This window comes from Vespa velutina, chromosome 11 (assembly GCF_912470025.1).
Source record: "Vespa velutina chromosome 11, iVesVel2.1, whole genome shotgun sequence".
Lineage (NCBI taxonomy): Eukaryota > Metazoa > Arthropoda > Insecta > Hymenoptera > Vespidae > Vespa > Vespa velutina.
The window spans coordinates 6,462,089-6,477,088 of NC_062198.1; the positions used below are offsets into that span (position 1 = coordinate 6,462,089).

General features: G+C 29.9%; 2 protein-coding genes across 3 annotated transcripts in view; one reads left to right on the forward strand and one right to left on the reverse strand.

Annotated features, from left to right (window-relative positions):
- LOC124953200 overlaps positions 1 to 15,000 on the reverse strand; it is a 101,373-nt gene that overhangs the window by 5,665 nt on the left and 80,708 nt on the right. The window lies entirely within an intron of this gene.
- The window catches only part of LOC124953199 (transcription factor Sox-10-like), an 18,549-nt gene that overhangs the window by 3,014 nt on the left and 535 nt on the right, over positions 1 to 15,000 (forward strand). Inside the window, exons 3-5 of one of the 2 annotated variants that reach the window (XM_047504229.1) lie at positions 5,427 to 5,555; positions 13,721 to 14,057; positions 14,378 to 14,676. In XM_047504229.1, coding sequence (XP_047360185.1) covers positions 5,427 to 5,555; positions 13,721 to 14,057; positions 14,378 to 14,676 — 765 coding nt within the window. Of the gene's footprint in view, positions 1 to 5,408; positions 5,556 to 13,720; positions 14,058 to 14,377; positions 14,677 to 15,000 lie in introns of both variants that reach the window. The other variant, XM_047504228.1, reaches the window with a different exon arrangement.

Here is a 15,000-nt window from a genome sequence, read left to right on the forward strand (position 1 = left end):
TTATTTGCATAAGTTTTTATATTTTTTCACAATAAAACCGAACTCTAATCTTTCCTAATTTTTCTTTAGAAGAGATAATCGAAATTAGCGTAGAACGAAGAACGATCTTTCGTTTTACGTCGTAATAAAATACATCTTTTTTTTTCTTTTTGTTTTTTTTTTTCGTTTTTCTTTTTTTTCTTTTTTTTTTTTTTTCTTTTATTTATACTCTGCGTCTTTTCTTTTTTTCCTTTTGAATGATTGTAAACAAAGTTAAAACCATCGGGACAATCTACGTTTGAAATATTTCTTATCGTCTTCTCGACGTGATTCACTATGATATTAATTATGATAATTATGAAAAACAAAAAAATAATAAAATTATACACACACACACAAATATATATGCATATATATGTATAAAGAATAATGATTATTATTTTATTAATAGTAAAATAATTTTTCAATTTTTCTAATCAAATAATTGAAAACAATTTCTAATCAATATTATTTCATTGAAAACAAAAAAATTTTTCTATTCTCTCTTTCTCTTTCTGTTTTTTTTTTTCCATTCGTTAAATTCAATAATTCAAAAACGATAATAATCGAAGAAAGATCATTTCAAAAAAAAAAAAAAAAAAACAAAAAAAAAAAAACAAAAAAGAAAAAAAAGGAAAAATATTATATTATATTTCATGAATCATTTATAAGTTAAAAAGATTCATTCTATAGGAATGTGAAAAAAATTTTGTTGAAATGAAGAAATGTTTGCAAAGAAAAAAGAAAAAAGAAAAAAGAAAAAAGAAAACAGAAAAAAGACGAAGAAAAAGAAAGAAAGAAAGGAAAGGAAAGGAAAGAAAAGAGAAGGAAGGGGGAAAAAAAGAAGAGAGAAAAAAAATATAAGAAAACGCGAAGAAAGACGACGATAGATATAGGAATATGGCGATGAAGTGGGGGACGGGCTGGGGAATAGGATATATGGGGGGGGTGGGGAAAGGGTTGAGCAAAGGGGCTAAGGGGGGGAGAGGTTTTAAAAATACGTGACGCTAACTCAATTATGACGCACCCGTTTCCACGGCCTGGGAAACGACTTAAGCGAGGAAAAATGTCCTCGCTTGCCAATTAACGTAAATTAGCTAATTAATACCCGATCGCAATGTCTTATAATACTTATTCCTTTTAAAATTTTCATTCTCTTAACTGTATTCCTTTAAGGTGGTTTCCTTCTTGCATCAAATGGCATAACATATGTATTTTTAAAAATTGACATAAGGATGACAAAAGAAAGAAGAATTATTTTAAGAAAAATAATTTCAATTGGTAGAAAATTCTTTTTTAATTCCATTTTTTCTCTTTCTTTTTTTTGTTTTCTTTTTTTTTTTTTTGTTTTTTTTTCTCTCTTCTCTTTTTCAATTAATTAAAAATAAAATCTCTACAAGCACGTATATACTTAAATATATACATATATATATATATATATATTTCTTTTTCTTTTTTTTTTTCATTGAGTAACAGAGACAGAAATATATATATATATATATATGTACATGTATTAAGATTTTACGATCAAAGAGGTTGCAGCATCCCGTCGGATGCTGTGTTCTAACAACTTCGTTCGATATAATCGTCGATGGCCTTTAAGTTCGAGAAAAATGACGCAACTAAAGGAGTGCACACGGTGATCTGGTGTCTTATAATTGCCTCTCTCGTCGGTAATGCGAGATTAGAACCTTGAATGGAACGTTTTTTCCTTCTTTTTTTTTTTGTTTTTTTGTTTTGTTTTTGTTTTTTTTTTTTTTTTTTCTTTTTCGTTTTTATACATACATATTATACGACTCTATTGCTTTGCCTGAGGATACTTTTTATCTTTTCTACTTTTTGTTTTTGTTTTTCTTTTTTTTTATTTTTTTTCTCTAACAACTATCAAACATTACACAGGGAGGAGGGATGGGATTAAGAAAATTTCTAACTAATCAAATTTTGTACAAAAAATTTCGAGATTGTCCACTTCTCTCTCTCTCTCTCTCTCTACCAAACCTCTGCCCCCCGCCCCCCCCCATCAGTACTCAGTTCAATTCCCGTAAGAAAAATTGTTGATCGTTAAGAGTATTTTTTTCTTTCTTTCTTTCTTTCTTTCTTTCTTTATTTTTGCCCGCTCCTCCCTGATCGTCACTCATTAAGAAGATTAAATGGTTTTGAAAATATTATATATTAAAAATCGTTATAATGCCGTATCTGAAAACGATTGTACAAATGCAAGAGAGTTGGATATATTCATATTCTCGTGCGGCGTCGGTTCTACATGCCAGCCGGCTTATCGCTAACTCTCAATTATATGAGAGTTATCTCTGGATGTGTAGTAAAGGGTACCGTGTTTATTTCTACTGATACGGGGGTCCGATAAAATCGACTGTTTTTTAATTCCCATGAGAGTTCTCTATGAGAATTTATGTATCTCTCCCTCTATCTCTTTCTCTCTTTCTCTCTCTCTCTCTCTCACTCTCTCACTGTCTCTCACTCTCTCTTTCTCTCTCTCTCTCTCTCTCTCACTCACTCTTTTTTTTTCCTTCTCTATCCATATTTACATTAACTCCTGAAAGTTTACCTTTAATGAAACACATTTTTATCCTGAAGCTATCGAATACGTTTGTTCGATTTTACATTATATCCCTATTATAGATTAAATCTGTATCCATTATTTGATCGTATTGATAATATTGATATTAAAAAAAAAAAAAAAAGAAAAAAAAAATAAATACAAGATTTCTTTATCTGTTTACAACAAACAAATCGAAATTATTTCACCGTTTTCGATCGTTTAATTTCTTTTTAAATGAACCTTATCGATATTTGTCGATCACGTAGATTAATCATTTTTTTCTTTTCTTTCTTTCTTTTTTTTTCATCTCAAATTGATAAGATCCGATTAAATTCGTTTACTTATTATTATTATTGTTATTATTATTATTATTTTTTCTTTTTTCTAATCGGATTAATAGTATCGATTTAAAAAGAAAAGAAGAAAGGAAATTAAAGAGACAAAAGTTTCCCTTACCACCCCCAACACCACCATATTAGAAAGTTGAAATTATTTCGAGAGTATATATATATATACATATATATTTTTCTTTTTTTTTTTTTTTTTTTTTTGTAATATCACTTATCGATATATCTTTCGATCGAAAGTTACGTTCGATAGATCTCGTTCGAGATGAAAGAAAAAAAAAAAAAAAAAAAAAAAAAGAAAGGAAACGAAAGGAAAGAAAAAGAAAAAAGATTCCTTTTTACATTTACGAGAGGAGTTTCGTAAAACGACTTTCCCAAAACGATTTTTGTACTAACGAAGAAAAAAGGAACAAGAAAAAGAGAAAAAAAACGAAAGAAAAGAAAAAAAAAAAAAAAGAAAAAGGCGTGTTAGAAATGTAGTCATGTTACAAACGTTTTAGGTTGAGTAGGTTGTACTAGCAAAACATTAGTAGTAGTAGTAGTAGTAGTAGTAGTAGTAGTAGTAGTAGTAGTAACGTAAGTCGTAAGTCGATGTAAACGAGGTGTAAAAGACTTTAAAAATTTTTTTTTGCGTATCTAGGTAAACCATGAACGAGCGCGCGCGCGCGCGCGCACACACACACACACTCCTGTCCAAGCTCAGCGTTTGCGACGAACCATCGCCGTGAAAACCGCCTTGTTAGTGAGCCCACGCTAATTACAAACGGCTCTTTCGGTTTACACACGGATTTAACGCCCCTCTTATTTCAAAGAGCCCGAAAATATACGAGACTCTATTCGAATATCTCGAAAGTTCATGTCGATTTTTATCGGCCCGTTTGTCGTTGTGATCGATCGATCAATTTAAAAAAATTATTTTTCTCTATCCTTTTTTCCTGCCCTTTTTTTCTCGTTTCTTTTCTCTCTCTCTCTCTCTCTCTCTCTCTCTGCTTTTTTTTTTTTTTACGATCAATCTGTCATTTCAAACGTTCATTCGTTTGTTTATATATAAGATATATTTATATATGTATATATATATATATATATAATTATATTAAAATTGTGATTAATATTATACAATTGAAGATAGAAGTGATAAAATTCTTATATAAAAATTATTATATAGTATTATTTCAATAAATTTGTCACAAAAAATAATAAATTATTATTATATACATATATGAAGTGTCATCGGATACAATAAAAAATTAGTATTATATTACATTTTATAAATATATATATGTATATAAATATATATATATATATATTGCTTTAACAATGTTTTATTACTTGTATCTTCACACTTATTATTATATTAATTTATATATTATACATATAGTATAATAAATATTCATATATTATATTTTTATATCACATATAATTTATATATTTATATATAATATATATATATATATATATATATATATCTACATTCACCTATGTAATATATATATATATATCTAAAAAAAATACATATCTTCACTTCTCTAATTTGATCATTGTACGATATTACGATATACAGTATATACAAAAAAAAAAAAAAAAAAAAAAAAAGAAAAGAAAAACAAAGAAAAATAAAAAGAAATGATAAAAAATGAGAGAGAAAAAGATCAGAAAAAGAATAAAAAGAAATTGAAACGAGTATGATCAAGATGAAGTTCGATTAATCAAAGAAAGAAAATACGAAAGAGGGAGCGAGAGAAAGAGAGAGAGAGAGAGAGAGAGAGAGAGAGAGAGAGAGAGAGAGAGGTGGCAGCAATCACGTCCGTCACGTTCTCGTTCAGGACCCTGGGTTAAAGTTTTATGAAGTCATCTTCTTGGAAAGAAAGGGATATACGTCCCATTCGAAAGCCGTCACACGTTTTAACATCGGCAGTGTTATTTTAAGGCCAGCCTTAGAAATAAAGCTCACTCGGTAGATCGAATAGAAACGAGAAGGGTTGCTGATGATGATGGTGGTGGTAATGATGATGACGATGATAATAGTATTGGTGGTATTATTGAATGTGGCGAGGGTTGGAGGTGTGATTAGAAAAAGGGAATGGGAATAGGGTTAGGAATTGGGACGGGGGAGGGAAGGGGTGGGATGAGACGAGGGAAAAGAGTTTAGGTAAAAATTTTTATCTTTAAACGTTGCCCAACGTTTTATTTACTTCTGTCAAGTCAGCGGATTATCTGACCTAACGCAATCAATTTTATTTTCTTTTTCTTCTTCTTTTTTTCTTTTCTTTCTTTTTGTTTTGTTCAGTTTCACTATTTCCTACTTTTAACGAGAGTCGATAATGATATTTTTGATATTTATTTTTTTCTTTTTTTTCTTCTTCTTCTTCTTCTTCTTCTTTTTATCGTCATCTTAAAACTATGAAAATTTGGACGAAAGGAATTATTTGAAGGATAGGTGAAAAAAAATCGCTTCCAATGAAGATAATGTCTACTAATTGCAGGGGCTCCGGCGACAAAAGGGCGGCACACGTGAAGAGACCAATGAATGCTTTTATGGTGTGGGCACAGGCTGCCAGGCGGAGATTGGCCGATCAACATCCACAACTTCATAATGCCGAACTGTCGAAAACATTGGGAAAATTATGGCGGTGAGTTTGATACCTTCAAATACATACGTTACTTTGTTGTAATGAAAATATTTATAGAGAAATTGTAACAAACAAAAGGAGAAAGAAGATAATAATTTTTTTTTAATTTTTATTACAAGAGAATTATGAATTATCATTTAAAAATATATCTATAATAAAAAGATTGATTGATTGATATACATATGTCTATATATAAATGAATAGTAATTTTATATATATATATATATATATTTATAATATTTTAAGTGACACATTTGTTTTTCAATGTAAAATATTCCTGTAATATTTTGCAATCCTATAATAATAAAAAAAAAAAAATATATATATATATATATGTAATGATGATAAAATAGTGATCTTTGATAATGTTAGATAATAGAAAATAAATATATGTAAACATGTACATATATATATATATATATATATAAAATTTAATTATATATTTAATCAATATATGAAATATTATTATATATTATATATATGTTTTCGATATTTGAAAATAACACGCTTATCATACGTTATTACGTTCGTATATATAAATGAAAGGGAGAACATTTTTTTTCTCTCCTTTTCTTTTTTTTTTTTTTACGAAACATTTCAAGATAACAGATTCGATTTCGTTTTCTTATTATTCAAATCGTATTTGTGTCTGTTAAAGAATTTCCGTTTCGCGGTTAGTCGGAAAGGCACCGTCCCGATAAAATTAATCGGCACCACGTGTCTTCAATCGGCTGCCTTTCCATTCTCAATCAGATAAGAACGATTCTCACAGATGCGAACTTGGCAAGCTGCGAGCACCCGGCCATGTAGAAAGACGAGAATCGTCTTTCATGATCTTTTAAGCGCGAACCAAGAGCGTTTTACTTCGTAGAAAAAAAAAATATATATATATATATATATTATTTTATTTTTGATTATCATCAACAATCTTTAAAAGACAAATTCGTCGTATTTTTTCAAACAAGTCGTATAATATATTAATATTGAAAATTATCATAGAAAAATTGATTAATACAAAAAAGAGAAAAAAAAAAATTCATTAGATTCGTTAGAAGAGACGTTACTTGTATCAATTTTTCATTTTTTTTTATTTTTTTTATTTTTTTTTTTTTACGAACAAAAATGCATATATATATATATATATATATATATATATATATAATATTAAAGACACGTTCTTACCACGTGGCGCCAAAACCTACACGTGGTATGTTACAAGTGTGTGTCCCTCCCCCCCTCCCCCTCCCCCTGTTGCTCGAAAGAAATAATGTGTATCGCGCATTGGACTCATGAGTGACGAATGTATTCAACATTTAACCGATACTCAGTGTGATCTAGATCCTTGAAAAACTTCGAACACGTCAGAAAATAAAAAAAGAAAAAGAAAATAAAATTAAATCGTTCGAAGTATCAACTTAAACGAATGCGGGATCCATAAAATAAAGTTGAAACATTTGGAGTAGGTTTGTAAGTTTTGGAAAAAATGAAACAAGAGAATAAGAAAAAAAGTAAAAGAAAAAAGACGAAGGAAAGAGAAAAGAGAAAGATAAAAATGTAAAGGAAAAGAAAAGAAAAAGAAAAAGAAAAAGAAAAGAGAGAAAAATAATGATGGAGTAGAGAGAAAAGGGAAAGAAAGAAAAAAGAAAAAAGAAAAAGAAAAGGAGAGAGTGGAAAGGACTTCAACAAAAATCATAAAATCAAATTAATGTATCTTCTTTCTTTATAATAAAATTATAAGATAAAAAAATATCATTCGATTAAATCGAATCGATATATTATATTTTAAACGTTACAGCCGATAGGATTTATATATAATATTTATTATTATATAATTTATTGTTATTATTATTACATAATATTTTATTATCATTTATCGTATGATATCGTCATGAAGTATAATTCCTTTCTTTCTTCTTTTTTTTTTTTCTTTTTTTCTTTTTTTCTTTTTTTCTTTTTTTTTTTTTTTTTTTACTTTATAAAGACCAATAGAAATTCTTTTCTTCCGTTTCGTTATTTCAAATTGTGAAAGTAGAAAGAGATACGGTCGGACTTAGGCGTACGCGTATTTAACTAAAAATAAAATCCAAAGAGGAGAGAGGAGAAGGGATGACTCGAAGACGATTTCATTTCCTGGTTGGGACTAACGAGGGGCCCCCAGCGAGCCCTCACAAGAGATCATCAGAGGACCCGCCGACAAGGCCCCCCATCGCGAATCATTTTATTATATACCGACTTCGATCGCAATTCGATCCGATCCGATCCGATCCGATCCGATAGCCGATAGTCGATCCGATAGCCGATCGATTTCCCAATGAAACCTTCGTCTCACTTGTCTCGAAAGTGGAACGAATAAATGCGGAAGAATTATCTATGGGGAATCGTTTTAATATATATTTATATATATATATATATATATATATATATAATATCAATTTTCGATTATCTTATCTTCAATGTAAATTCAATGATAATTGAAAAAATTTTGATGAAATTAGAGAGAGTGAGAGAGGGGAGGGAGCGGAGAGGATGGAGATTATCAAATAGTTCTTTTTTTTCTTTCTTTTTCTTTTTTTTTTTTTTTTTTTTAACTCTTAAAAAGTAATTATTTAACACCTTTGAAATGGGCCTAATGTCAATTAACACAATTTACTTTGGAATGTGAATTATTTTGAGAATACTGTCAGTGAACTTTTACTGTCAATGACTAAGACGATTTAAAAATATACGTATCATCGGACCGGTCAAAAGTCCCTAATGTTTGGGACAAATGTTTATCTCTAATGGGGTCAAATGTTTATCTCTAATTGTTCAATCGAGATCGTGTTCGTTTGAAAAGTTTGTTCTTTCGTTGAAAATGTCTTCGATATTATTTTAATATTAAATAATGGCTATTACGGTATTCGTAGATTTTTCGTAGATTTGAATTTTCCAAATGAAGAATGGAAAAATTTCATTATCACGATAATTTTAAATCGTATTTATTTAAAGAAATTTATGAGAAAAAAAGAAAAAAAAAAGAAAAAATAAAAATAAAAAAAAAAAAAAAGAAAAAAAAAATCTCGCAAATTATTTCAATACGCGTTCCTCGTTTTTGTATGTCTGCTGTATTCGTATGTTCTCATTTTAAAATCTAGAAAAAAAAAAAAAACAAAAAAATCTCACGAAGATGAATTAGAAGGAATAATATAATATCTCTGTCTCGATTCTAACATATAATATTTCATATGATGGAATACGATTCATCATATACGTACTTTACTTATCTTTTTGATTTCTCATAAAGAGTAAAAAAAAAAAAAAAAGAAAAAAAAATATAAAAAAGAAAAGAAATAAACAAAACTGAAATTACCTATTAGATCATGATTTTCGACGTGATAGATGGGGCTCGTCGAAAAAAATTTATCATACGATTTTACCTTCAATTAGCACGAATTTATAAGGACGAAAAAATGGATGGAGGGGAAGGAGGAGGAGAGAAAGAAGGGTAAGAGAAAAAGAAAAGAAAAGAAAAGAAAAATAAGAAGAAAGAGAAAGAAAGGAGATGGAAGAGAGGGGAAAAGAGGCGAAACGAGAGAAAAAAAAACGAAGAAAGAAAAAGTAAGGAAGAAAAGAGATGGAGAAAAAGGGGGGAAAAAAGGAAAAAAAGGAAAGAAAGAAAGAAAGAAGAGAGAAAAAGAAAAGGAAAGAAAACGGCAGGTTCGGAAAAATTCACCTGACAGGGACAAGGAAGGTATTGTTGTTATGAGATAGATAGTCTTGATGGTGGGCCTTTATCTCAAGCAGGAACCGGCCAGCAGCTGCCAGCACGCGCCAAGGATGAACTGTGATATCTGTTTTCTTTTTGTCGGCAAACATGCCTTCTAATATCTTCAATGGTGATATACCTTACAAACGGACGACGCGACGAATCGTTCTTCAACGAAAATTTTTACGGCTATGGAAGAGATTTATTTCTGGCACCAATATACCTACACCTGGATATCCTAGAAATGCATATACATATATATGTGTGTGTGTGTGTGTATGTGTAGGTAATGTGTATGTGGATGAGGATGTATTTGACTTTATCTTAGAATAACTTGAAGAAGTGAGTACGTTCGCGAAGGGAAAAAAAAAGAGGAAGAAAGAAAGAAAGAAAGAAAGAAAGAAAGAAAGAGAGATAACATATGATCGATCAAGTTGATCTAATCGCGTCGATTAATTCGAATTGTTATTGTTTTATCAATTTTTTCCTTTCTAGTATTCATCCTTCGTAAATGTTTCATAATAATTTTTCGTTTCTTTTTTTTTTTTTTTTTTTTTTTTTTTTTTTCTTAAAGAGAGAGAGAGAGAGAGAGATAGAGAAATTTTCGTATGACGAATAAAAAAATATGCACATACATATATAGATATTCTTGTTGTGCGTGTGTGTGGTTTTTTTTGTTTTTTTTATTTATTTATTTATAAATTCAATTTCTTATATACATATATATATATATATATTTTTTTTTTTAATCATTATATTATATTTCAATAATTGTTTCATTATGAAGAAGAACAGAGAGAAACTTTTATACAACGAAAAAAGGATTTTAAAGAAGGATTGGATAAAAAAAAAGAAAAAAGAAAGAAAGAATAGACAAAGAAACAAAGAAAGAGAAAGGAACAGTAAACAAAATGAATAAAATCGAATGAATGAATGAATAAATCTTTTTTTTCTTTTTTTTAAACAATCTCTACAAGATCATACAGGATTTAAATGATTTAGAGTTAAATTGTATTAAATGTAACGTGAAAATAGAATTGAATTTTGATAGAAAGTGACGATACTATTAAATGATAAGAAGAGTGTTAAGAAGAGTGTAGTAAACCTAATTGGTTGATCCTGGGTTGCATCTGGCGTTTGAAAAAGAGGCTGCGATGAGGAGAAGCTATCGTGTTGGTTGGTTGGTTGGTTGGTAGGCCGAAGAACAGGAAAAGAAAAAGAAAAGAAAAAAAGAGAGAGAGAGAGAGAGAGTGAGAAAGAAAAAGCAAAAGAAATAGAAAAAACGTCAAACTGAGACAGAGTCCATTGACCAGATGCTACTCTCTCCTTCTCTCTCTCTCTCTCTCTCTCTCTCTCTCTCTCTCTCTCTCTGTCTTTCTTTCTGTCACACTCTATCTATCTATCTCTATTTCTTTCTCTTTCTCTCTCTCTTTCACTCTCTTTCTCTCTGTCTCTCTCTCTCTCTCTCTCTCTCTCTACTGTTAAAGACACATGACAAAACATATATCCGTTAAACTCGAGGATGCAAAACGTTGCATTTAATGCACATACGTACATACATTCGAGCTGGTCAAGAGCTCTGCAAGACTGTGGGATTTAAATTTCTAAGAGACAGATATACACGAAGTAATGTATATTGGTACTTCGTGGAAGGAAGAGAGACAGAGAGAGAGAGAGAGAGAGAGAGAGAGAGAGAGAAAGAAGTTATGTTTGTACAATAGATGAGTTAGATTGATAAGATCGATAAGAATCTAAGCAACGTCTTGGTTTAGTTTCTAATTCTTATCTCTTATCATTCGAAGAAACTATTACTCCCGTCTGATTTTCATCTTCTTATTTTATCTTGACAGAACGAGAGAGAGAACGAGAGAGAGAGAGAGAACGAGAGAGGGAGAGAGAGAGAGAGAGAGGAGACTAATTAAAGCGAGATTTGATCTTCTTAGAATTCATTAGAGTAACAATCATGAGAATTAAATATCGTATGAAGGAGAGACAAATATTTTCTTTTATTCTTTTTTCATTTAATTATTACATTTAAAAAATGTAATGTAATACGATCGTACGAACGTTTAAAAATGAGATATCATTAAAAGAATTTCAACAGCGAAGAGAACGAAAATTAATTTTCCGACGGATAAACTACGAGTAAACGTAAAATAATTGTTAATAATTAGGAAATAATTGTTAATAATTAATAATAATTGTTAATATAGGAACGAATTGTTTCGTTAAATAATTCGTACCTAAGTTCATGAATCAATCGTCATTCCTTCTTTAGAAGAAAAAAAAAAAAAAAAAAAAAATAGAAATGCGATCGTCAGATCGTAGGGATCGAATTAGAAACGAATATTAGAAAAGAGTTTTTGATAAGGAGAATGATAAATGAAAACTTTTCAATGATTTTAATTTACCATATGTACGTCGAAAAAAAAAAAAAAGGGTGTTCGTACATTTTTGCGATCTTAAAAGTGATCCTAAGATGATCGATAGATCGTGAATCTTTTTAAATGAAATTACGCGTGATATGATATATTGCGAAGAGATAAATAAATGAATGAAAAGAGAACAAACGAATAAACAAATAAACAAACAAACAAACAAAAAATATATATATATATATATAAAAGAAAAAAAGAAAATAAATAAAAAGCCAAATATATATATATGTAAAAAGAGAAAGAGAAAGAGAGAGAGAGAGAGAGAGAGAGAGAGAGAGAGAGAGAGAGAGGAAAAAAGAAACAAGAAAAGAAAAGAGAAATATATGGATAGGTCGAACGAAGAAGAAAAAAAGAAAAAGAGAAAGAAAGAAAAGGGAAAAGGAAAAGGAAAGGGGGCAAAAAAAAAAAAAATAATGGAAAAGAAGAAGGAAAAAGAGATTTTTAAGAACACTTTCGTGACGCCATATTATACCGGAAAACCTTATCGTTCTTTAGGGGTCTTTAAGGAGAGCCCAGTGGGAACGTAAACACAAAACCTTTCTCTCTCTCTCTCTCTCCTTCTCATTCTTTCTCTTATTTTCGAGTATACACATAGAAACATATACATACATACCACACATACAGACATATATATATATATATACATATATAGACACCATGGTTATGGCTTTCGCGCGTTTCTTTACGAGCTTAGACTTCTCGAGATTTAACGCCCAGAGTCCAGGAACACTAACCAGACGCAATCTCGCAAGTCGCACCTTCTCTTCACTCTTCCTCGAAAAGAAGAGAGAATCGGATGCTGATAGAAACGTTTCGAGACTCCTTTACAAGACGACCTCTCCTCTGTCCCTCTTCGTCCCTTCGTCACCTTCGACGAACTCCTCCTCCATCTCCTTATCCTTGCACTCCCTTGATCCACCACCACCACCACCACCACCACCACCACCACCCTCTCTCTCTCTCTCCCTCCCCCGCCACTGAAACGATCTTCACGGCTCTCAACCGAACCGTCTTTTGAGAGAATATGCGGTGCATGCGTCATACGTGAATCACGTTAATCCGACGACAGCTATAAAACCGAACGCCCTTTTACGCTTGAACGTTGCTCCTTGAATAAGTTTCAATATGTATGTTGATATTTAATGTTATCCGTTCTTGATATTATTCGAGGACTAAATTAAGAGCGAGCTAATAGATCTTTTTTTTTTCACTTTCTTTTTCTTTCTCCTTTTTTTTCTTTTTTTTCTTTTTTTTTTTTCTTCTTTTAATTTACGAAACAATTTTTCTTTACTTTCTTCCCTCCCCCACTCCGCTACCCCTTCTTTTCTCCTCTTTCTTTCTTTTTTTCTTTCTTTTTGGTATTATCGAGAACGAATGAAAGTGTTGGTTTGTTTGTTTGTTTGTTTGTTTTTTTTTTTCTAGAAGAGGAATTCTATTTTTTGTCTTTTTTCTTTGTTGTCCTCGTCGTTACGTTTTTGTTCGAACAAAATTTTAATCCTCGTAGGATAATTAATTAAAATAATATATAATATAAATATTCTAATGTATATATATATATATGTTTTTTTTTTTTTAATAATAAATTGATTGGATTAAAAGAAAAAGTTAATTTATTATTAAATTATAATATATAATAGTTTTTTATTATTTTGACAACTTTATTATAAAATATAAAGAGTGGAACTGTTGAAAGTGTAACTTTGATGATTCAAGTTTTTATCGAGACAAAAATCAACTTGTCATTAAATTATAATAATAAATAAAAAATATATATATATATATATAAAATAGATTAAAAAATTATAACAGAGATCGTATATCTAAGAAATATATGAAAATTTTACAACAAACGATTTAAATATAATTTGTAAGAATAATGATATAATATGATGTAATATAATTTGAACAATTTAAACGTACTATATATATATATATTTTTTTTTTTTATTTTTATTTTTGTTTTTTTTTTTTCTTTTCTTTAGGCGACTTTCCGATAACGATAAAAAGCCATTTATCGAAGAAGCCGATCGCCTTCGCGTGATACACAAACGTGAACATCCGGATTACAAATATCAGCCAAGACGGCGAAAACCAAATGGACCGTCGGGTCGTGACAGTTCACCGTCAAGAAGTCAAAGTAATTTGATATTTAGCGTGTCAAAGTCCTTAAAACAAGAGGACATGAGCCCTAGAGGTGTACAAGGACCAAATTCACCTCAGAGCGGTGCAAATTCTTCTTCGCCATCGACGACCCCCAATCAAGGATTGTCATTACCAACACCACCTACAACGCCTAGGGGTCAACATTATGTCAATCAGGTAATTTATAAATTTATGAAAAATTATTATTACATTTTTTTTTTGTTGCCCTCTTTATTTTTTCCCTCTTAACCATAAAGCCTAAATTTTTAATATATAAATTTCGATTAAAAATTTCGTACGATTTTATTTGATCCTTTAATACTACATATCAAAATTTTCACGTTACACCCTTTAGCTTTGTTAGTTATTATTTGAATCGTTCGTTCGTTCGTTCGAAAGAAAAAAAGGAAGGAAGGAAGGAAGGAAGAAAGAAAAAAAAAAAAATAGAAACAGAGAAAGAAAAAAAACCGTATCGCGTGTGGATTTTGTTCTGATAGGGTAATCAACATCAACAAAACAATACGTTTTATCATCAAGAATTGGTGAACAGTACGACGTCGGTCGAATCACCACAATCATCAGGGGTTGATTTTCGATATATCGAAGTTGGAGATGGTTTACCAGTTGAGGAGAGTCAATTGAATGGCCTTGGGACATTTGGATTGAATCTACCATTGAGTTTACAAGAGTGCGAGGTCGAAAGCAACGAGTTGGACCAATATCTACCACCTCAGGTTGCACCTGTGCAATATCCACCTGTACCAACTACTACAACGAATCAATGGATATTGAATAGGTAGAGTAAAATAATAAAAAAAAAAAAAAAAAACAGAAAAAAAAAATAAAAAAATAAAATAAATAAATAAATAAAACTAAAAGATAATAAAGATATGAAAAAAGTTTCTCTGTTTAAAGAAAAAAAGGGGAGGGGGAAGAAAAAAGAAAAAAGAAAAAACGAAAAGAAACGAAAAAAAATTCCAAGGAAGATAAAAATGTTTTGTGACGATTTATTTCATCCACATTTATATATATATATATATATATATATATATATATATATATATATATATATATTATATATAGATCTATAATTATTGAGATTTAATTCATTTGAGAATTG